The sequence below is a fragment of the Haemaphysalis longicornis genome, unplaced genomic scaffold (assembly GCF_048455015.1).
Source record: "Haemaphysalis longicornis isolate Haplotype H1 unplaced genomic scaffold, Haemaphysalis longicornis Haplotype H1 scaffold_5, whole genome shotgun sequence".
Taxonomy (NCBI): Eukaryota; Metazoa; Arthropoda; class Arachnida; order Ixodida; family Ixodidae; genus Haemaphysalis; species Haemaphysalis longicornis.
Window position 1 is genome coordinate 72,061,757 of NW_027526385.1, and position 17,795 is coordinate 72,079,551.

Consider the following 17,795-nt stretch of genomic DNA (forward strand, 5'->3'; position numbering starts at 1 on the left):
CACTTAAATAATGCGTTCCACCGGCTTTTGTTTGAATTTGGCGCGCTTTCTCAAGGCACACAAAAATAGTTTTGAAGTAACGACACCTTTAAGGAAAGTTTGGCTTTCGGCGTTTCCTTTTAGTGATCTACAAATTCGGAGATAAAACAAGTGGAAATGTTAAACAATTATGAGTTATTCCACTCTGTGAAGAAATTCGGAGTTCTGGAAACATTTACGTTCATTCGATATAACCTTTTAACGAATTGAAATATTAAGCAATTATGAGCCATTCCGCTATGTAAATTTGTATGACCAGATATGATCGTTAGCACCCGACATAGATGCCACGCAGAATTTAGGTTAAACGTAACAGCAAATTTTATCTCTCTTGGATATTGATGGCGGCCATCTCTGAGAAAGACATAGTACGTACAGAACACCTTTTATTTTGACTCTTCTGATGGTGAAAATGGGGCCTGTAGCCGATGCATTCAAAATGCCTATCCAAGTGATGAGACGTATTAGCTGTTGGCGCAAATCATGTTTTCAAGGAGTGCGACTTCGGTGTTATAATTGCGTGCTAGCAGCACACGAACCAGGACGTTCATTTTCTAAGGTTTCGCACTATAGACCTTTTTTAATATCTTCTTCCTGGGAGAAACCATTTTACCAGTGGGCTGTGATAGCGGATCTATGATTGGCGAACTCGACAGGATGATCTAATTGCGCATGCGCAACACAGCCCAGAGCTGTGCTAAAGATTAACGGATGAAACGGTCTATAGAACGCCTCGTACTTAAAGGAGACGTGAAGACTCGGCAGTTTTTGTGCTAGAAGTGAAAAAGCTTGACGACCCCTTCCTGAAGAAATATGAGAGAACCGCGAAAACATTTTACACCAAAACTGCATCAAAAGTGCGTCAAAAGATTTGCTAAAAGGGATTGATCGTCAAACTTTTCGAGACCGAAATTTCAAACGAAGGACTAACTTGTACGACCATTCTTCGTGCAATAAGTGGTTTATCACATAAAGATACACTATTGTACTCCTTCTTCATGACGGATGCGCATATTGTCTTACCTAGAACCCGGTTCCTTTTTCGCGATTTTCAAATAACCGGTTTCACGCAATGCCAGCCCGGTTTCACGCACACGCCCTGTGTCTGGAGATCCTATCAGAGCTTTTCGGTCGACCAACCGGTCTATGGGGAAATGCATCGCATTTTGACAGGACGCAATCGGTCACAATGAGAAAGCTTTCGCTTGAAAATTTCGCTGATGCTGGCATTCTTATATATCTTCATGACGGCGCAGCTTTCCCAAAAAAGTCGAGCACTCGCCCCATGCGCGATGTACCGCAAAATTGCTTCCAGTACGCAGCCTCAGTGCGCTTGCATGCTGTCTTAATCGGTCGTTTGCGCGCCTCCCTGCCTGCCCAGTGAGTGTGTTAGCGAGCGCAGGAAAGTGGTATACATCATACCCAACTGTGGTGTTTGCGCTCCGTGAATCGCGTGGCACGCGCCTCCATTCATTCTTGTGTTTTGACGGCTCGGCATTTACCTTGCGGTACAAGCTGCATGCTGAACTTATTTCGTGCCAAAAACGAAAAACAAAAACAAACAACCTTCAATGTAATAGAAACCGCAGAGAAGCATGTGTCACGCTCTCCGCAGAAAGCAACGCCGCAATTTGTATAATATGGTACTTCCGTATGGTCGCTCGTGTACACTCAGCGGAAGGAAGGTGCGTAAACGACCGATTAAGTCAGGATGCAAGTAAGCTGAAGTCGCGTAGTGGAAGCAATTTCGTGCTACATTGTGCATCATCGTGTGGGTGCTCGACTCCTCGGGAAAGCTGCGCCGTCATGGAGAAATATAAGAAAGCCAGCACCCGAGAAATTTCGGAAGCGTTTCTAAAAATCATGCGCCCCTCCTTCTGTACGACGACGATGGTTGAACGCGAAGCTGTCCCTTGAATAATGCGTTGATGGTCGTCTGGGCGTGGTGTTAAACTTGCAGATAGTTTGGAATTGGATTCGATGAGCACTTACTGACTCGCACGCGGTTTGGACTCTCGATCGTAGCGGCCTTGACTTTGACCCTTCGCCGTTTGATTTGGCGCGAAGAAAGCTTCGAATTCACCCATCGTCATGGCCCGACAGAGGGGCGCGTGTTTTCTTTCTTCCTAGTTTTGCGCGTCCGTGCAGCCCACTCCAAACCTAAACTGGATCGGCGATTCTTCATGGATCAATCAGATGGATCGACGTCGTCTTCATAACGTGAGGGTCACAGGTTCGATTCCCACCGCAAGAAGCGTTGTGTTTTCTTCTCTTTTTCAATTCACCTGTGGTCATCCTCATCGTAAAGGAACGGTGGCTTTCCTGCAGTGCGTTTTCTACGCGACCCACGCCGTCAGTGAGACGTAAAAAGCTCCGCACTAATTTCCGCGAGGGGGAGGGAGGCTGTTAGTACGCCATCGATGCTTGTAAGAGCGAAAAAGATTGCGCGCTTGAGGGGGCGAAAGAAGGCGCACATGGTGAACGTGGAAATTAGGGTGCTTCCACGAGAGAACAAACATGGTTTTACACGCGCATTTTTTTCCCATATTTTTATGAGTTCTGCGATAGCCTGAGAATAGCTTAAAACTTCAATTCGTTTTCTCTCTACACTCTAAAAAAAAAAGAGAGTCCAAAGGGGGTCGTCGCTGCAGTGACTCCCTTAGACTCTACTAAGACTCTCTTTTACGCTCCACGACCCTCTTTAAAACAGGGAGGGGTCACGGGACTCTTGCACTTTGCAGTGGGAGTCACGGGCCAACAGCATTTTTAGCATATATTTATTGACTGATTGAATTTTCACAGTGATACTTAGGTTTGTTGCTACCGTTTTGCAAGATTTAGTGGCGCAGATACAAAAACATGAAAAGTAAGGGCACACAGGTGTGTGTCCCGTGACTTTGTCCGCTTCTGCGCAAACGGTACAAAATTTGATTTTCTAGGACTGTAAAGCATAAAAAATCTAACGCTGTTTATGGAACACACAAGGTTGAAACGCCAAGCTTTCTACGATACAAACGCAAAGTCCACAATGCAAAGTGCCGAGCTAAGCTAATGTGGTGTTTATGATTTTTAGTGTGTAATTGGGTCATCTGAATATGCTGCTTCGGTTAGCTCAGTGTTGTCATTGATTTGGACTTTGGCGGATAGGAGTGTGGACTTTTCATTTGTATCGGAGAAAGCTTCGCCTTTTTCATCCTGCTTCTCTTCGTCTTCTTATTAGTCTTTTTTCAATATGTGCCCTCCAAATTTGTAAAGTTGGCTTTCCTACTTCGCGTTTTAACAACTACACCACAATTTGCCCTCCCATTGTTTAAAGTTGGCTTTCCTGCGCTGAGTTTATCATCATCATCACCGCCATAAGCTTTCCCTTTTGATAAAGCTGGCTTTCCTGCAGTGCGTTCAGGCGTAAAAGCGCTATGAGTGGGCATAGAGAGCTTCACTTTAACAATTTTTTTGAATATGTCGTATCAGAAAGCAATCATCTGCAAAACATACCATACCTGTGGTAGCCAAATTATTTTGTTCTTACAATTGTCGGTTACTATGGGCGAATGAAAATGCTAAAGGGCGCAAAGACTAGCAAATATTTTAACATTGCATAGAAACCACATGTAACAATAACACAATATACTTAATATATACGAATTAAAGTCTTTACTGCAATGCTGTTCAATGTTGATGAAATAAGCAGAAAGTATGATTGACATTGCTTCTCTATATGATTTAAATGGGTTGTCTATTTTTTACGTTAAAAACATTGCCAACTGTGCACCGGATAACGCTCTGCGAATAAGAACACGAATAAAACTATGCCTCGTAATATATATTGCTACGCAACTAAATGGCCTTCTCAGGAACCATACAAAATAGGCGGGAGAATATCAGGACGTGTGGCGTGTTCGTAACTAGCTTTTGCGCCACAATTCTGCCGCTCTACAATTCAGCCTCTTTATGCACGATGTTGCGTGCCTGCTTTCTTGCAAAGCTTCGTTGTCGTGCAACAAAGCCTACTTTACTGCAGATGTTATTCTCATTCGCGTTTTACCAATTAAGCAGTATGTTCAATGCTTCATGTGCCACTAGTAATTTTGTACATTAAGTACATATCGATGTAAGGCATCGCACTTGCGCGCGTACAGAGCTCTGTGTTCAGATGTCGCGTAAACTTACACCAAGCTGACCGACCAAAAAGCAGAATTCAAGTGTTAGTCATTCAAATCCTTACTTGTACTTGCTTTTATTCAATAAAAACTACTTCATATTGCGACAATCTTTTTATTTAAATGATTAATGCATGTTTCCCACAATTATTATATATTTGAACCTGTGTGCGAGCGTCGCCTGCCTCTTTCAGTGCGTTTAAAAAAGCCGCCAAGTAGTCACGTGACTGATTTGCGTTCGTTTTATAAAAACTTGTGTACATTACGTAAAACGTACATATATAAAAAGTTCCTGCCAGAACCAGATTTCTTTTGTCTAGCGTTCGCTTTAAAACTCAATAACAAGAATACAAATGCAAATATTTTAGACAACGCGAATCAATAGAATCCACTGCGAGCCAAGTGGAGTAAGCCAGTGAGTGGCGCGAAGGTGGCGAAGGCAGCGGGGCGAGTTGACGCATTTTTGTCGAATTCGCGTATCAAAACCGCTGCGGGATGGAAACGGCGTGACACCGGTATGAAATTTGCTGTGCGGAATTCATTGCGCACCGCCTGAAATCGTCTACTAGAGTTCTTCAGTTCGGCAAGTCGACGGCGTGCTACGGTTGAATGCGAAGCCGGAACAAAGGCTGTGTCATCGTGTTTTTTCACGTGAGTACTGTCCCTGCTAATAATACCAAGTGAAATAGTTGTCTCGGTTAGCTTTCCGGACACATGCCGAAAAAGTTGCATATGCTGTGCTTGTTTGCTTGCTGCCTGGCGCCTCGTAAGCATTGTGAAATCTCTCCTTCGCCCCCTCCTCCCTATTTGAGACTGTTAATTCCGTGCAGTGCGCTTCGAAGCTATCGCGCTCGCGAGACCGGCTGCCGCCGTCGCGACCGTCCTTCCTCGCGGCTGCTCGCGGTCTGCGGGCCGCGATATGCGTCGTGAAACTGCCGTACTCCCTGTTCTGTGGCCGTACTCGCTCGCCAACGCGCCCCTACAGCGTACGCGTTGACCGTGTGCTGGCGGCGTTGTCGGGAAAAAAAAAAGTTGGCAAGAGGTGAGGACGCAGGAAATGTAGTTAAACAGATGAGAATTTGCAATGTGCAAGGGGGAGAAAATAGTATGCAAATGCAGGACAGGGAGAGAGAGTTCGGGCCGCGCGCCAGCGAGCGAGTACGGCAGTTCCACAACGCCTGACGTTGCCAAGCTTCACGAGCTAATGACGAAGCCCGTCTTTGAGTTCACGTAGAGTTCACAGGGGCACAGAATTCATATACGTCGAAATTGGAGGTGAAAGGCGGACATGTGGCCCCGCAGGGAATTAAGTCTCGGGGTGTGTGTGTGGGGAGGAGGGGTATTTTACAGCGCCTACGAGGCGCCTGTTCTAACTTGTTCATGCCGTCCGTATTCTTCAGCACACCCTCCTTTTGCCCTCGTCCATTAGCCCACGTCAAGCTTGTCTCTAGCGCTACTGTTGTGTTCGCTGTCTAACGGCTGCTTTTTGCACCGTCGGTCGCAGAAAACCATTTGACTGTTGGGCGGAGCGGTACAATTCTGTAATACACGGCGCTAGTTTGCAATGGCAGGCTATTCAAAAGTGTGTCAAGTGTTCCCTTTTTATTCTGTAGTTTTCTTCTTTGACGTTTCGTGAAATAACAAACCGAACTACAAAAAAAACAGTACATGGGGGGTGTAAATCGTTTTGAACCCTTTGGTGCAGCGTCATTTTTAACACTGGTCTGCCCGTATAGGCAAACTTGTTGGGACCGTTTAGTGTCCTTTTTATGGGGAAAAGCCATTATGAATGGCATATTGGCTTGTATTGTCATGTTCGCGCGATATTTGCAGGTAAAGAAAATAGGCCCCAATGCTGAATGAATCCTTTAATATAGGCATCAAAAGAAGCCTGGAGCATGCTAAATATTCTTTTGAAGGTAGGTTGTGCTTTTTATGATCACATAGACGGACACAAGAAAACTACGTACAATTTCACGAGTAGACGGCGCCATCTTCTCGTGAAAGCGTACGTTTTTCTTGTGCCCGTTCTCTGTGATCGTAACAAGAGCAACTTACCTTCAAAAGCTTACACCAACTAGCCCGACATAAAGCTGTGCAAAATATTACATGTCCTGATCACACACTCAGAGTGTACTTTCTGTATTTAGTGAGTCACCTGTTAGCATCATTATTGTCTGCCAGACATGTTGTCACTTGGGCATTACTCCAGCATGCAGACCAGTGTTGCACAAGTAGACATGCTTCAGCGCTCTTCCTGTCACCCTCATCTTTTGCGCAGTCTTTGTGCGCCATAAATCAACTAGCCAGCAACCAAGTCTTCATCTTCCCTCTCGTTATATTTCGTATGTACTGTATTACAGAGGCATAAACACATCAGCTTGTCTACATTAATTAAGGAGGAGGTGCTCAAGCAAGGAACAAGGTTCGGGTGGAGGCCAATCGCGGAACCAGAGGACTCTGAAGCTGGTGAGCTAACAAGGACTGGAGATGGGCCTGCGGATTCTGTGTACCAGAGGTTCCAGACGAGCGAGTTGGCTTGCAGACAACCGGGCTCGGTTCTACACCTGGCCACGGTTGGTGGCCACGGCCCAGGTGGATCACCACACCTGCCACGCAGGGCGGGGTGCTGCCTGTGCTGCTTTGTCCGAGCAGTACATGCATTCGGGGGCCAATGCTCTGCTGCAACCTGGTACAACGATGACCCGCGGCACACATCGCTGAATGGTGCTTCTCGTGTTGGTGAGAGCATTTCCGTTTTTCTCTTCGCTTGAACTGGATTTCGGGGGCTGCACATTGACCCTTGTGTCCTTGTTTGGTGCTAAGTCTCCTTTTCACCGTTCGCCATTGTAACTCATTCTGTTCCCTTTCTCCCGAGTTCCGTGTGAACGTGTCACACTCCTGCAAGGCCAAGAGAATCTTCGCATCAACAATTAATTTTTCCCGAAAGGTTAGAGTGTCAAGCACCATACTCTTGGCTGTTTGGCATGGAAAAACCCAGCATTTGAAACATGTCATAACAGAAGGTAAAATCTTGCAGGGCTGCAGATTTTCATCGACATGGCTGTGTGAGGTTATGCGGGTTTGTAGTAGGTTTCAGGGGATATAAAATTTGCTTGTGCCTGCTTTGGACTGGCCCTTGAGACTTCGAATTGCTTGTGCGGTTGACGTCTGTGTAAAACTGTCATTTGTTGCAACTGCTCCTGCCCTTACTTTTTGCCTTCACCTTTGGCTCTATCAGGTATGGCTGCTCTTAATCCTCAAGTCCTGTGGATGTCCATGCTCACGGGGTACTTTGCCTTTTTGGAGGTTTGTATTACACTTGTCTCTATCTTAGTTCTTTCAGTTCAGCTCATAACCACCATTTGCTCTCCTAGAGATCGCCTAAATATTGTTGATTTCAAATTAATTCCAAATAACGGTTGGCTACTGTTATTGCACGAAGGCATTTTTGGATGTTAAAATGCTGTGAAAATTGTTAAAAATTGAACCTTGGTGTCACTTCTTTTTTATTCCCAGAGAGGTTGTGTCAGTTTTGTGCTTTTCGTTTACGCACCAAAGGCTTCAGATAAAAAAACCAAAGCTTCATAATACTAATGGGTCATTCCACGCGAAACGTTCTGTCCCAAAAATTGGCCACTGCCAATTCCGTTGAGAAAAGCAGGTGAAGGAATCCTGAAATACTATGAATACGTCGAAACCTTCATACAACAGCTGTAGAAACCCTAACGAGGATTTGAATATTCAGACAGATTTGATCAGTGGACAAAGCTTCCTCAAGGCAATATTACACTAAAATAATGCCGAGCACGGCAAACACTAGTTCGGAAGAGTTTTTTTTCCACCCTCCGGTTTTGTGAGCAATGTAACCAACAAATGAAAACATGCAAACCAGTTATTCTCGATAGCACAAAGGCAAAGGAGACTGGGAGAGGGTAAAATGGGGGACAAGAAAAGGAGGGCTGGTCAGCCTTAAGAGCAGAAATTGACAAAGGGAGCAATAGAAGAACGGAAACTTGAAGGGAACAGTGCAACAACGCCTTCCCCTTCCCGGAGGGCTCAAATTGGTGCGAGGGGCCAAATATGGCCTACCGTCGAAACAAAATCTAAGTAAAATTATCAGGCTAGATACAAGTTGTTCCAGACGGAGTTCACTATGTGCGGTGCGGCTTCTGTCTTCACGTGCGGCAACTTTTGCTATGTATATTGCACATCTGATTTGTTTAATCATTTTTGTGGACCACAACACAGGAAGAAGCAGTTTTCCTCCCTTCATTGACCAGGGCAGTAGTCTGATGTGAAGTGAAGTTTAGAAGCAAACACATGCCCAGAAAATGCTAGGAAAACACCTAAGAGGACGTGGTGGAGAAGCGCCACTCTAATGTAGCAGGGCCGGCAGAAGACTCTTGTCTGTCGACATTTTTTAGTGCTAGCCCATATTGCGTCTCTCATGCCAAAGCCTCAGTGAGAAATATGAAAATATTCTGTGTTGCTTGCGTATTTCTGACTAATGTATTTCCGGCTTGGAAGGGAGCCGAGTGAGTACTGAAAAGCTAGTTCTTTCAAAATAAACAAAGCTGTATTCAGTCTTTATGGACCCTTTACTGCATGTGTTATTGCTTGCTTGCTGCAGAAACAGTGCTGATGTTGTCATCTGTGTGTTTACAGCAATTCCGCGTTTTTCACAAACTTGTAATCCAGTTCCACTTTTAATACTGCTAAATGAAAGTAGTGCGGAAGTAGAGACCCTGATAATAAAGCAATTGTTAATACACCGTGAAAATATAAGGAACGTAGCAATTACCACATTGCATTTGTTAAGCTGGAGCCCTGTGTAAATTTTTCCTTATGGCCTCCTCTATACTCTCTTGTTGGTCCCCCACATCTTATTAATTTCCATGTCAGTGCTATGTATTTTTTTTATCATTAGATGCAAGAGGGGTGGATACACTGTCCTGCGGCCTGTTTTGCTGAATGAAAGTGGTGTCGAAGCCTTCAGAGAAGCACTGGTAAGTACAGCAGTAATTACTTTTAATGAAATCACTTCGCAGGAGCTTTGGAAAAACTGAGTGTTGCTTCTTTGTGTGGTTTTAGAATTTTTAGAAAAACGGTTGTCAGTGAAATTGCTTAAATTTCTTGGAATCGTTCCCAGTCTTCAAAAATCATCTATCGATTTCTCTATAATCTCGCTCCGAATAATCTGCGAAAAAAAAAACCCGAAGAAGCAGACAAAAAAGGCATATTGTGAGCTACTAGCTACCAACCTTCAAAACAACTACCTGGTTTGATAACCACGCCACCACTGTGACACCGTGACACACCTCCTAAATTTCCCATACGGACCCTGGCATCAATGAATATCTTGATGTGTGGGTGGGTTTTGTATTTTTAGGCTATTTTGGCAGTGATAATGCTCGTTTCTCACGAAATGGTCTTCCAGATCGGCCTAGTCATGCTAATACTACAAGCAATTAGGTTAAAGCTCCCATATTCAACTCATAAAAAGCTCTCACACAGTTGCAATTTCAACAACTTCAGCCAACGTAGTCGTGAATAAAATGAGCCACTAGAAAAACAGTTGTCTTTAGTAACAGTTTTCTAAGAAAAATAGCTTGGTTGAATTTGTCTCATGACAGCTGATTAAAACTAGAGTTTGAAGGTAATTCTTTTTCTGTGAACGAAGCGATGCTTCCTACTACTAAAACCTGTCCCGAACATCAAAACGCTCGAGACGGCCCGAAAATCCAGAAGCTGCCGTATGCATTGTGATGCTCGCTAAGTACACTACTTCTGGCGTTGACGCTGATATCTGCTAAGGATAGACTTCGGAATATGGCACGCAGACAGGGCGGTAACTTTCTTTTTATCGCAGAAAGTCTACCAATTTTTGGGGTCTAACAAAAAATTTTTTGTAAACATATTGATTAGGCACATTCTGCATCAGCTCAAAATGCAGATTATTCGATGTCCTTTCCAACAAGAACAGATTCGCAAATTAACAAAATCAGTTTTTGGCCAAACGTTGCAAATATGGATAAGTTGTGTATATCAGTTTGCAAATAGTTTAAAAAGTTTGGAGTATAATTTTTGCCAAACATAAAAAACACATCTTGGAAAAAAGTTTAGTTGCCCAGTACAATTTGTCAGATATGAAAAACATGTTACCATGTGTGGTGCCCTCGTTCTGCAGTGAAGCCCTACCTCTGTTTCAGAATATGCAATTTCGGATAGTTTACTGAAAAAAATCGGGTGGTTTGGCATTATTAGAGGCACTAATTTGTCCCCACATGATGTAGAAACATCTTGTCAATGGTTGACATCGCATTAATGGTCAGGTGAAAATTCGGGATAGGACAAAAACTGCTTGGGGCTGAAAACAAAACTCGGTCCCTGTCAGTTTACTATCATGCACCTGTTGAAGCTTTCACTTGCTGGTTGTTATAATCTTCTGGCTCACTTTTCTAACCCTGCTTTCAGGAATGAGGTGCGATGCACTGGAACAGTGCCCAGCTAGCTATCCCCGAGTAACTGTTGCGTGACAAATGAAAAAGGCGTTCAGCTCTATGAGCCTCCTGCATTGCACCTCCACCTAACATTTTAGAAAACAAACAATACCAAACTTGTGGCAGACTCTGTCAGAATATGTAGTTCTACTGAGGAGCAACTCTAGACCTCCGAAAATATCCTCGTACAGAATCAAAACTGAAGCCAATTTTAAGCTCTCTCTCCTTGCCTTAACTGATGTCCGATGACTTGAGGTTATCAATTGACTTTCAACTGGAACTCTTATTGCACAAGTAAGGCATGGGTGAAGTGAAATCACAAACGGCATGCTTTTTTTTAGGAAAAGTAGTGGGCAACGAAGGCGTTAAGGCAAATCGGGTTGAAGTTCTCTGTCTAGTAGTGCCAAATATAAATTGCGCAATGCAGAAATGAAACAAATGACAGGAAAAGGGCTGAAAATGCTAAGTGCACTTGTCAGACATGCGGAGACATCCACGAATACTTTGACTGAAAAAAAGCTACCCGTCCTCTAAACCAAAGCTCACTACTGCATACCTGGTGTCATTTTCTGGTAGTTCTCACCTTTAAACGCAGTCGGATTGCAAAGCTGACGACATCATTTGATACTTGACTTCTGTGAGCCATTTGATCAAAAAATCTAATGTTAATGCAGCGTAACCACAAGTGACATCCTTTTTTGTATAGCGCAGCAGCCATGGCACCTATCGAAACAACACATGCTGCTCAACCCTCAAAAACACCGTCAGAAATTTCAGTGTAGCCAGAGCAGGAAAATTAGAACTGATTCTAAAACTGCAGTGCCTAGACTAACCAGTGGGATGCGTTAGTTGCAAGAGAAATGACAACATGGATATCAGGAATATACAGCATTGATCATCGGTGATCGGTGCTTTATATTGCCGATTTTATATGGCAGTTTTTTGCAAGGTGAGGTGTGTATGTTTTCTCAGAAGGAAGCGTTGCTGCTGCGCTTGATAAAAAAGCATGCGACTCGTGGTCATGCTGCATTACCATGTAATTTTCTTGATCAAAAGTCTTCCAGCAAGCCAAATACCAAATCATTTTGCCAGTTTTGCAATCCGGTGGCAGTGGCAGATGATAATTACCTGGAAATGACACCAGCTTTCCACTACTGAGCTTTGGTTCAAAGAAAGGGTCGTTTTATTTTGTGAAAGCTTATTTCTGAAGGTTCCCCGCATGTGTATCAAGTGGACCTGGCATTTTCAGCCACTTTCCAGCAGTTTTCATTCTGTTTGTGTGTTGCAAACCTAATATTTCGTGCTACTACGCAGTTACCCAACTTCAAGCCGATTTGCCATGGCACCCCCGTCGCCCTCTACTATTCCTCGAAAAAAAGAACGCCTTTTGTGATATCGCTTCACTCATGCCCTACTTTTGCGATAACAGCTCCAGCTGAAACTCAAAAAATAAAACCAAGTCATCGGATATCAGTTCAGACAAGTAGAGATTTCCAATCAGCCTTGAACACTGCCAGCTGTTCACTGGCCAGTTTTGTTAGTACGAGGCTATTTTTGGAGGTCTAGTGTTGCTTCTTACTGCAACTGTCTATTCTGGCAGTCTCCAAAAGGTTTGATATGGTGCCTTTTTGAAAATGTTAGGCGGCACTCTTTTCGCCGTGCGAAAGCTTGCTGGGCACAATTCTAGTGCATCGCAAGTTATTCCTGCAAGCAGGGCTACCATAGCGAGTCAGAAGATGGCAATAAACCGCAAGTGGATGTTCTGGTAGATAATTGATGATCAGAATGTCAACAAAAATGCACCACTGAGATTGGTTTTAAATTCCAAGCGAATTTTTTGGCATCTCTTGCTTGCCATGAATCTGGTGCTTGCTGTAGTCCTTAATAAGATGTTTTTACATCACGTGGGGACTAAGTTGGGCCCCTAATAATATCAAACCATTTCAGAGAACCATCCAAAATTGTGTATTTTGGAATGAATGTTCGGCTTCACCACGAGATGCGGGCACCATGCGTGCAAGCACCACGTGGGCACCACGGGGACAAATTAATTTGCACTAGTCAATTTTTTCTTGGACAGGATTTTTTAATGTAAACCTTCAAAATGCGTATTCTAAATTTTTTCCACTATTGGCGGTTTGTTATACACAACTTCTTTTTTTTTCATTTTTCTTTACGGTGACAAAATTTTGATTTGGGTTTTTTTTTGCGATCATTATTTATGCAAACATTACACAACTGGTGCTAGCAAGGGCGTTGAATCATCCGCATTTTTGCCACTGCACTATGTGCCTAACCAACACATTTAGCAAAAAGAAATGTTTTCTTAGAGCCCTAAAAACTGGTCAATTTTCTGCGGTAACAACGAGTTGAAATCAACGCTGGTGTCAGCTTTACTGCATCACTCTGAATTTGTGCAGAGAAGCCCCTCTAGTACATGAGAAGTTCGAGAACAAAAAGTTGGACATCCAAAGTCAATAAATTGGGATAGGGAAACTAATTATTGTGGCATGTCCCATCAAGGCTGTAGTGTCAGCTTTACTGCGTCGCTCACAACTCGTGCAGGAAAGCCCATCCAGGGAATTAGAAACTTTGGAACAAGTTTTGTGCCAAATTTAATTATATGAGAAGTTAAAAAATCAGGGTACGGAAACTAAACGCGTTGACAATAATTCAAATAGACAAGTGGTTTAAAATTTTTTCTTGTGGCCACTAAAAACATGAAGAAACCGAGGCACGTAACAAGGCAGTGGTGCCCTTTGTACTGACAACTTAGATTTCTTTTCCATCAGTAATAAGTGTGATCTCGATAACTACAACTGTAAGCATTATTTAGTGCTTCATGCTTTCACTTAAGCTGAAAACTGTTTAAGGAAAAAACTAAACGGGGTGCAAACATTGCATGCAGAGTAGAAAATATAGTCAGCGTATTGAATAACTTAAAAAAGCGTTAAAGTTAATCAGTGAAGCGTAGATAGAAGGTTCAGGCAAATTGCTATCAAGCCGAAAAGCAAAAGAAAAGTGCAACAAGCAGCACACACAGCGGTTTTTGCCCAGGGAATGGGGGGGATCTATGATGTGTCGTTCCCATCTGGAAAGTCGATGTATCCAATTTGTCCCTTGGCTTTTTGCATGTACCCACTCATTGCGAATCATGCAAGTACAAGCCTTTCTTGGGCCAAGTTTGACTTCTGCAAAGAACCTAAGCACTGATTTGGGAGCTTTTAGATGTTTATTACATAAAAAAACAGGAGCAAAGTGAACCTTTATTGCAATGAGCTTGAATATTTAGACACTTCGCTATGATTCCTTTGTTACCATTGTGCGGCCCACTATTAAAGGGTGTTATTTTAGACGATGCACTCAATAAACTTAGTTGCAAGCAAGTGCTTGTCCTATCATCTTCTTTGTCATGTGCTGTGGACTCGACTTTTTAAGAACTATGTACCAACTTGCCTCATGCTTTTTACTGAACAGTTTGAGTTAGACTTTGTACCCCTCCAGTGTTTTGCAGTGTGGAGCATGCCCTTTGTGCAGCAGGTGTCTCAGTTCACTTACTGCTTTGTTACTCGTGCTGCCTTTAAGCTTTACATAGATATTCTCATACCATCAAAAGGGGGGAGTAGCAGCCTTTTGCACTCATAAATTCTTAGTCTCCCTCCCTGGAGCTTTCAGATCCTCTTTATGGATGCAATAATTTTTGAAGCCTTCGCATTTCTGGGGTGTCCATATGTAACTTCATACATTATACATATGTTCCCTCATACAAAACATTTCATAGCAAAAGCCAAATGGCAAAGCAAGGAAATGTAATGACCCGCCGCGGTGGCTCAGTGGCTAAGGCGTTGCGCTGCTGAGCACGAGGTCGCGGGTTCGATTCCCGGCCGCGGCGGCCGCTTTTCTGATGGAGGCGAAAAGCAAAAACGCCCGTGTGTACGAGATTTCGGCGCACGTTAAAGATCCCCAGGTGGTCAAAATTAATCCGGAGCCCTCCACTACGGCGCGCCTCATCGCCTGCGTTGCGTCGGCGCGTTAAACCCCATCAATCAATCAATCAAGGAAATGTAATGGCAAGAGGTGTGCTCCTCGCCCTCTTTTTTGTCAGGCACGGGGGAAGTTAGCCTGTTGTTGATGATTTTACTGTGCTGGCTACAATTTCATTTTGCTTTTGTCTTATCGTTCAATTTCTTTTCATTGATATTTCTGGCAGGTCCGAGACAAGGCCTGGTCCAAGACGCCAGGACCCGAGGACACCTTGCAACGCTTGTGCACGGCCTGTGAAGATTTCTGGATTGACTTCATGGACTTGTGTAAGAAGTCTGCCTTAGAAAAACAGCAACAAGGAAAGAAGCCTTTAAAAATTATTGCAATTTATTTCCACACCAGTTTAACCTTGCTCCAGCAGGTATGCAAAGCTGGTTAACACAAAACTTGTTTTTGTGATTTAATATCATGCCTGTTAGTCTAGCAAACCTGCGTTGTGACAAGCCATAGCAAGCAGTAAAACATGCTTAGTGTATCTGTATTTTTAGGCTATTTGCTGGTTATTTTGTAATTTAAAACAGCTGTGATACCCTAAGCTGGCTTTTCATTCAAATGTATCACTTTCGTCTTTAATAAAATAATTTTCAAATACTTTTGGTTTGCTTTGCTATACTTGTATGAAACTGCTCATGAAGCTGCATGCACGTGGGCTAAAATTGCACTTGCACGTATACTGCAATGATTCCACCAGGAGTATTACTGACCATCTCTGGGAAGGTCACCCATACACTTCCACGACTCTGTCGCCATAAGCATCACGGGACTCTTTAAAAAGGGGCGTCCTCACAACTCTTGTTACAGGGTCGCAATGATCATCAGGCAGGAGTCCCGTGACTCTCTTTTTTCTTTAGATAGGTCAGTGCTGACTCTAAGGAGGTAGTCACCCATATTCTACTGTGACTACCGTGACGGGATCCGTGTGACCCCCTTTCAATAAGAGTAGCGTGACTCTGCGATAGGGGTCGATGAAGAGTCAAATCTGTGGCAAGTAAATACCCCCCAAAGGGGGTCACAGGGACTCCTTTTTTTCTTAGTGTGTAGCGTGCCTACTTCGCGAGGAAACAATTTTTAAAGGTGGCGCTTGTGATGCGCAATTTCCGGTGGCTGCAGTTTTTTCCAAACTTGTGGATTTGCGAACTGACAGGTTTGATCGTTCTGCTGCAAATTTGCTTTAAAACAAAAACTACGCCAAAATTACAAGCAGGTGGCAGTCAAAACAAATTTTGCGTCCCGCCATGGTAAAAAAAAAAATAAAAAAAAAAATGTGAAATCGCGCCACACGCCAGATTGTCGCTAGCTTCGACGCCCCCTATCTCCGTACCTGTAATTGTGACCAACTTATCAGTGGTAGGTGATGCGGACAAGATATTTGTAAACATGTCCCTAATTTCGCCAGTCTCTAAAAAAATATTATTCTGAGCAAAAAATATTGACTGGTGTGCTTTTTCTAGAAACCCGTAATTTTAAAAATCATAATATTAAAAAAGCCAGTCTCCATTTTTGCTGCTGAAAAACATCTTGCATCATTTTGTTTGTACCGAAGTTACGAGCGGCTGAAATCACGCTTTCGAGCTACTCCCGCTGCTTTTCTGTGTTCGCGCTTTGATAAAGAAAAGAGTCTATTCGCATTCTGCGGCATCACCAGGGACGTTTCAACCTTTTAAGTCCTTCACAAAGTCATCACAAATAGGGATAAAATAGTCACAGTGGCCGAGGAGTTCTATAGGGATCTGTACAGTAGCCGGGACATACAGGATAATGCCGAACGAGACAGTAGCTCAGAAGTGATACACATCCCACCAGTAACGACCGAAAAAGTAAGGAAGGCTTTGAAAGAAATGAAAGGGGGCAAAGCACCTGGTGAGGATCAGATAACAGCAGACCTCTTGAAGGATGGCGGAGAAATCGTACTTGAAAAACTGGCAAACCTATATACGCAATGCCTAATGGCCGCAATGGTGCCGGAATCTTGGAAGAACGCGAACATCATCCTAATCCATAAGAAAGGCGACATGAAGGACTTGAAAAATTACAGGCCGATCAGCTTACTGTCAGTCGTCTACAAGGTATTTACCAAGGTAATCGCTAACCGGATCTCTGCAACCTTAGATTTCACTCAACCTAAAGAACAAGCAGGGTTCCGTAAATGTTATTCAACAATGGACCATATTCACACGATCAATCAGGTGATAGAGAAGTGCGCTGAGTATACTGAACCCCTATATATAGCCTTCATAGATTATGAGAAAGCATTTGACTCGGTCGAAACCCTAGCAGTCATTCAGGCACTACGGAACCAGGGGGTAGATGAGCATTATGTAAGAATACTAGAGGATATCTACAATGGGTCTACAGCTACCATCATCCTCCATAGGGAGAGCAGTAAAATACCTATAAGGAAGGGTGTCAGACAAGGAAACACAATCTCTCCATTGTTATTCACAGCATGCTTACAAGAAGTATTCAGAACGTTGGATTGGGAACAGGTGGGAGTAAGGGTTAATGGAGAATACCTCAGTAACCTCAGATTTGCTGATAACGTTGCCTTGCTAAGTAACTCGGGGGACGAATTGCAAAGCATGCTTTCCGCACTGGGTGAACAGAGTAGAACCGTGGGCCTGAAAATTAATATGCAGAAAACTAAAGTAATGACCAATAACCTCGGGACAGCACAGCAGTTTGAGATAGGTGGCGAGGCAGTGGAAGTGGTAAGCGAATATATCTACTTAGGCCAAGTTGTGACCCCAGATCCCAACCATGAGGCAGAGATAATTAGAAGGATCAGAATGGGGTGGGGTGCATATGGCAGACATTCTCAGATAATGAATAGCAGCCTACCATTGTCGCTGAAGAAGAAAGTATATGACAGCTGCATCTTACCGGTACTCACCTACGGGGCAGAAACTTGGAGGCTCACTAAGAGGGTTCAACTTAAATTGAGAACGACTCAGCGGGCAAGGAGCGGAAAATGATAGGTGTAACACTGAGGGGCAAGAAGAGAGCGGAGTGGGTCAGGGAGCAAACTGGTGTTAAAGACATATTAGTAGAA

The 17,795-nt window shown here is 43.6% G+C and overlaps 2 protein-coding genes across 3 annotated transcripts in view; one reads left to right on the plus strand and one right to left on the minus strand.

Annotated features, from left to right (window-relative positions):
• LOC144139762 (uncharacterized) overlaps positions 1-17,795 on the minus strand; it is a 116,150-nt gene that overhangs the window by 66,242 nt on the left and 32,113 nt on the right. The window lies entirely within an intron of this gene.
• Positions 4,550-15,338, plus strand: LOC144138428 (uncharacterized). 2 transcript variants are annotated; one of them, XM_077670701.1, is made up of 5 exons: positions 4,550-4,850; positions 6,563-6,941; positions 7,441-7,508; positions 9,130-9,208; positions 14,913-15,338. In XM_077670701.1, the coding sequence occupies exons 1-4, from the start codon at positions 4,809-4,811 to the stop codon at positions 9,175-9,177; spliced, it is 537 nt and encodes a 178-aa protein (XP_077526827.1). In that variant the 5' UTR covers positions 4,550-4,808; the 3' UTR covers positions 9,178-9,208; positions 14,913-15,338. The 2 variants fall into 2 exon arrangements, with proteins under 2 accessions (XP_077526827.1, XP_077526828.1); XM_077670702.1 differs by having other exon boundaries at positions 6,599-6,941.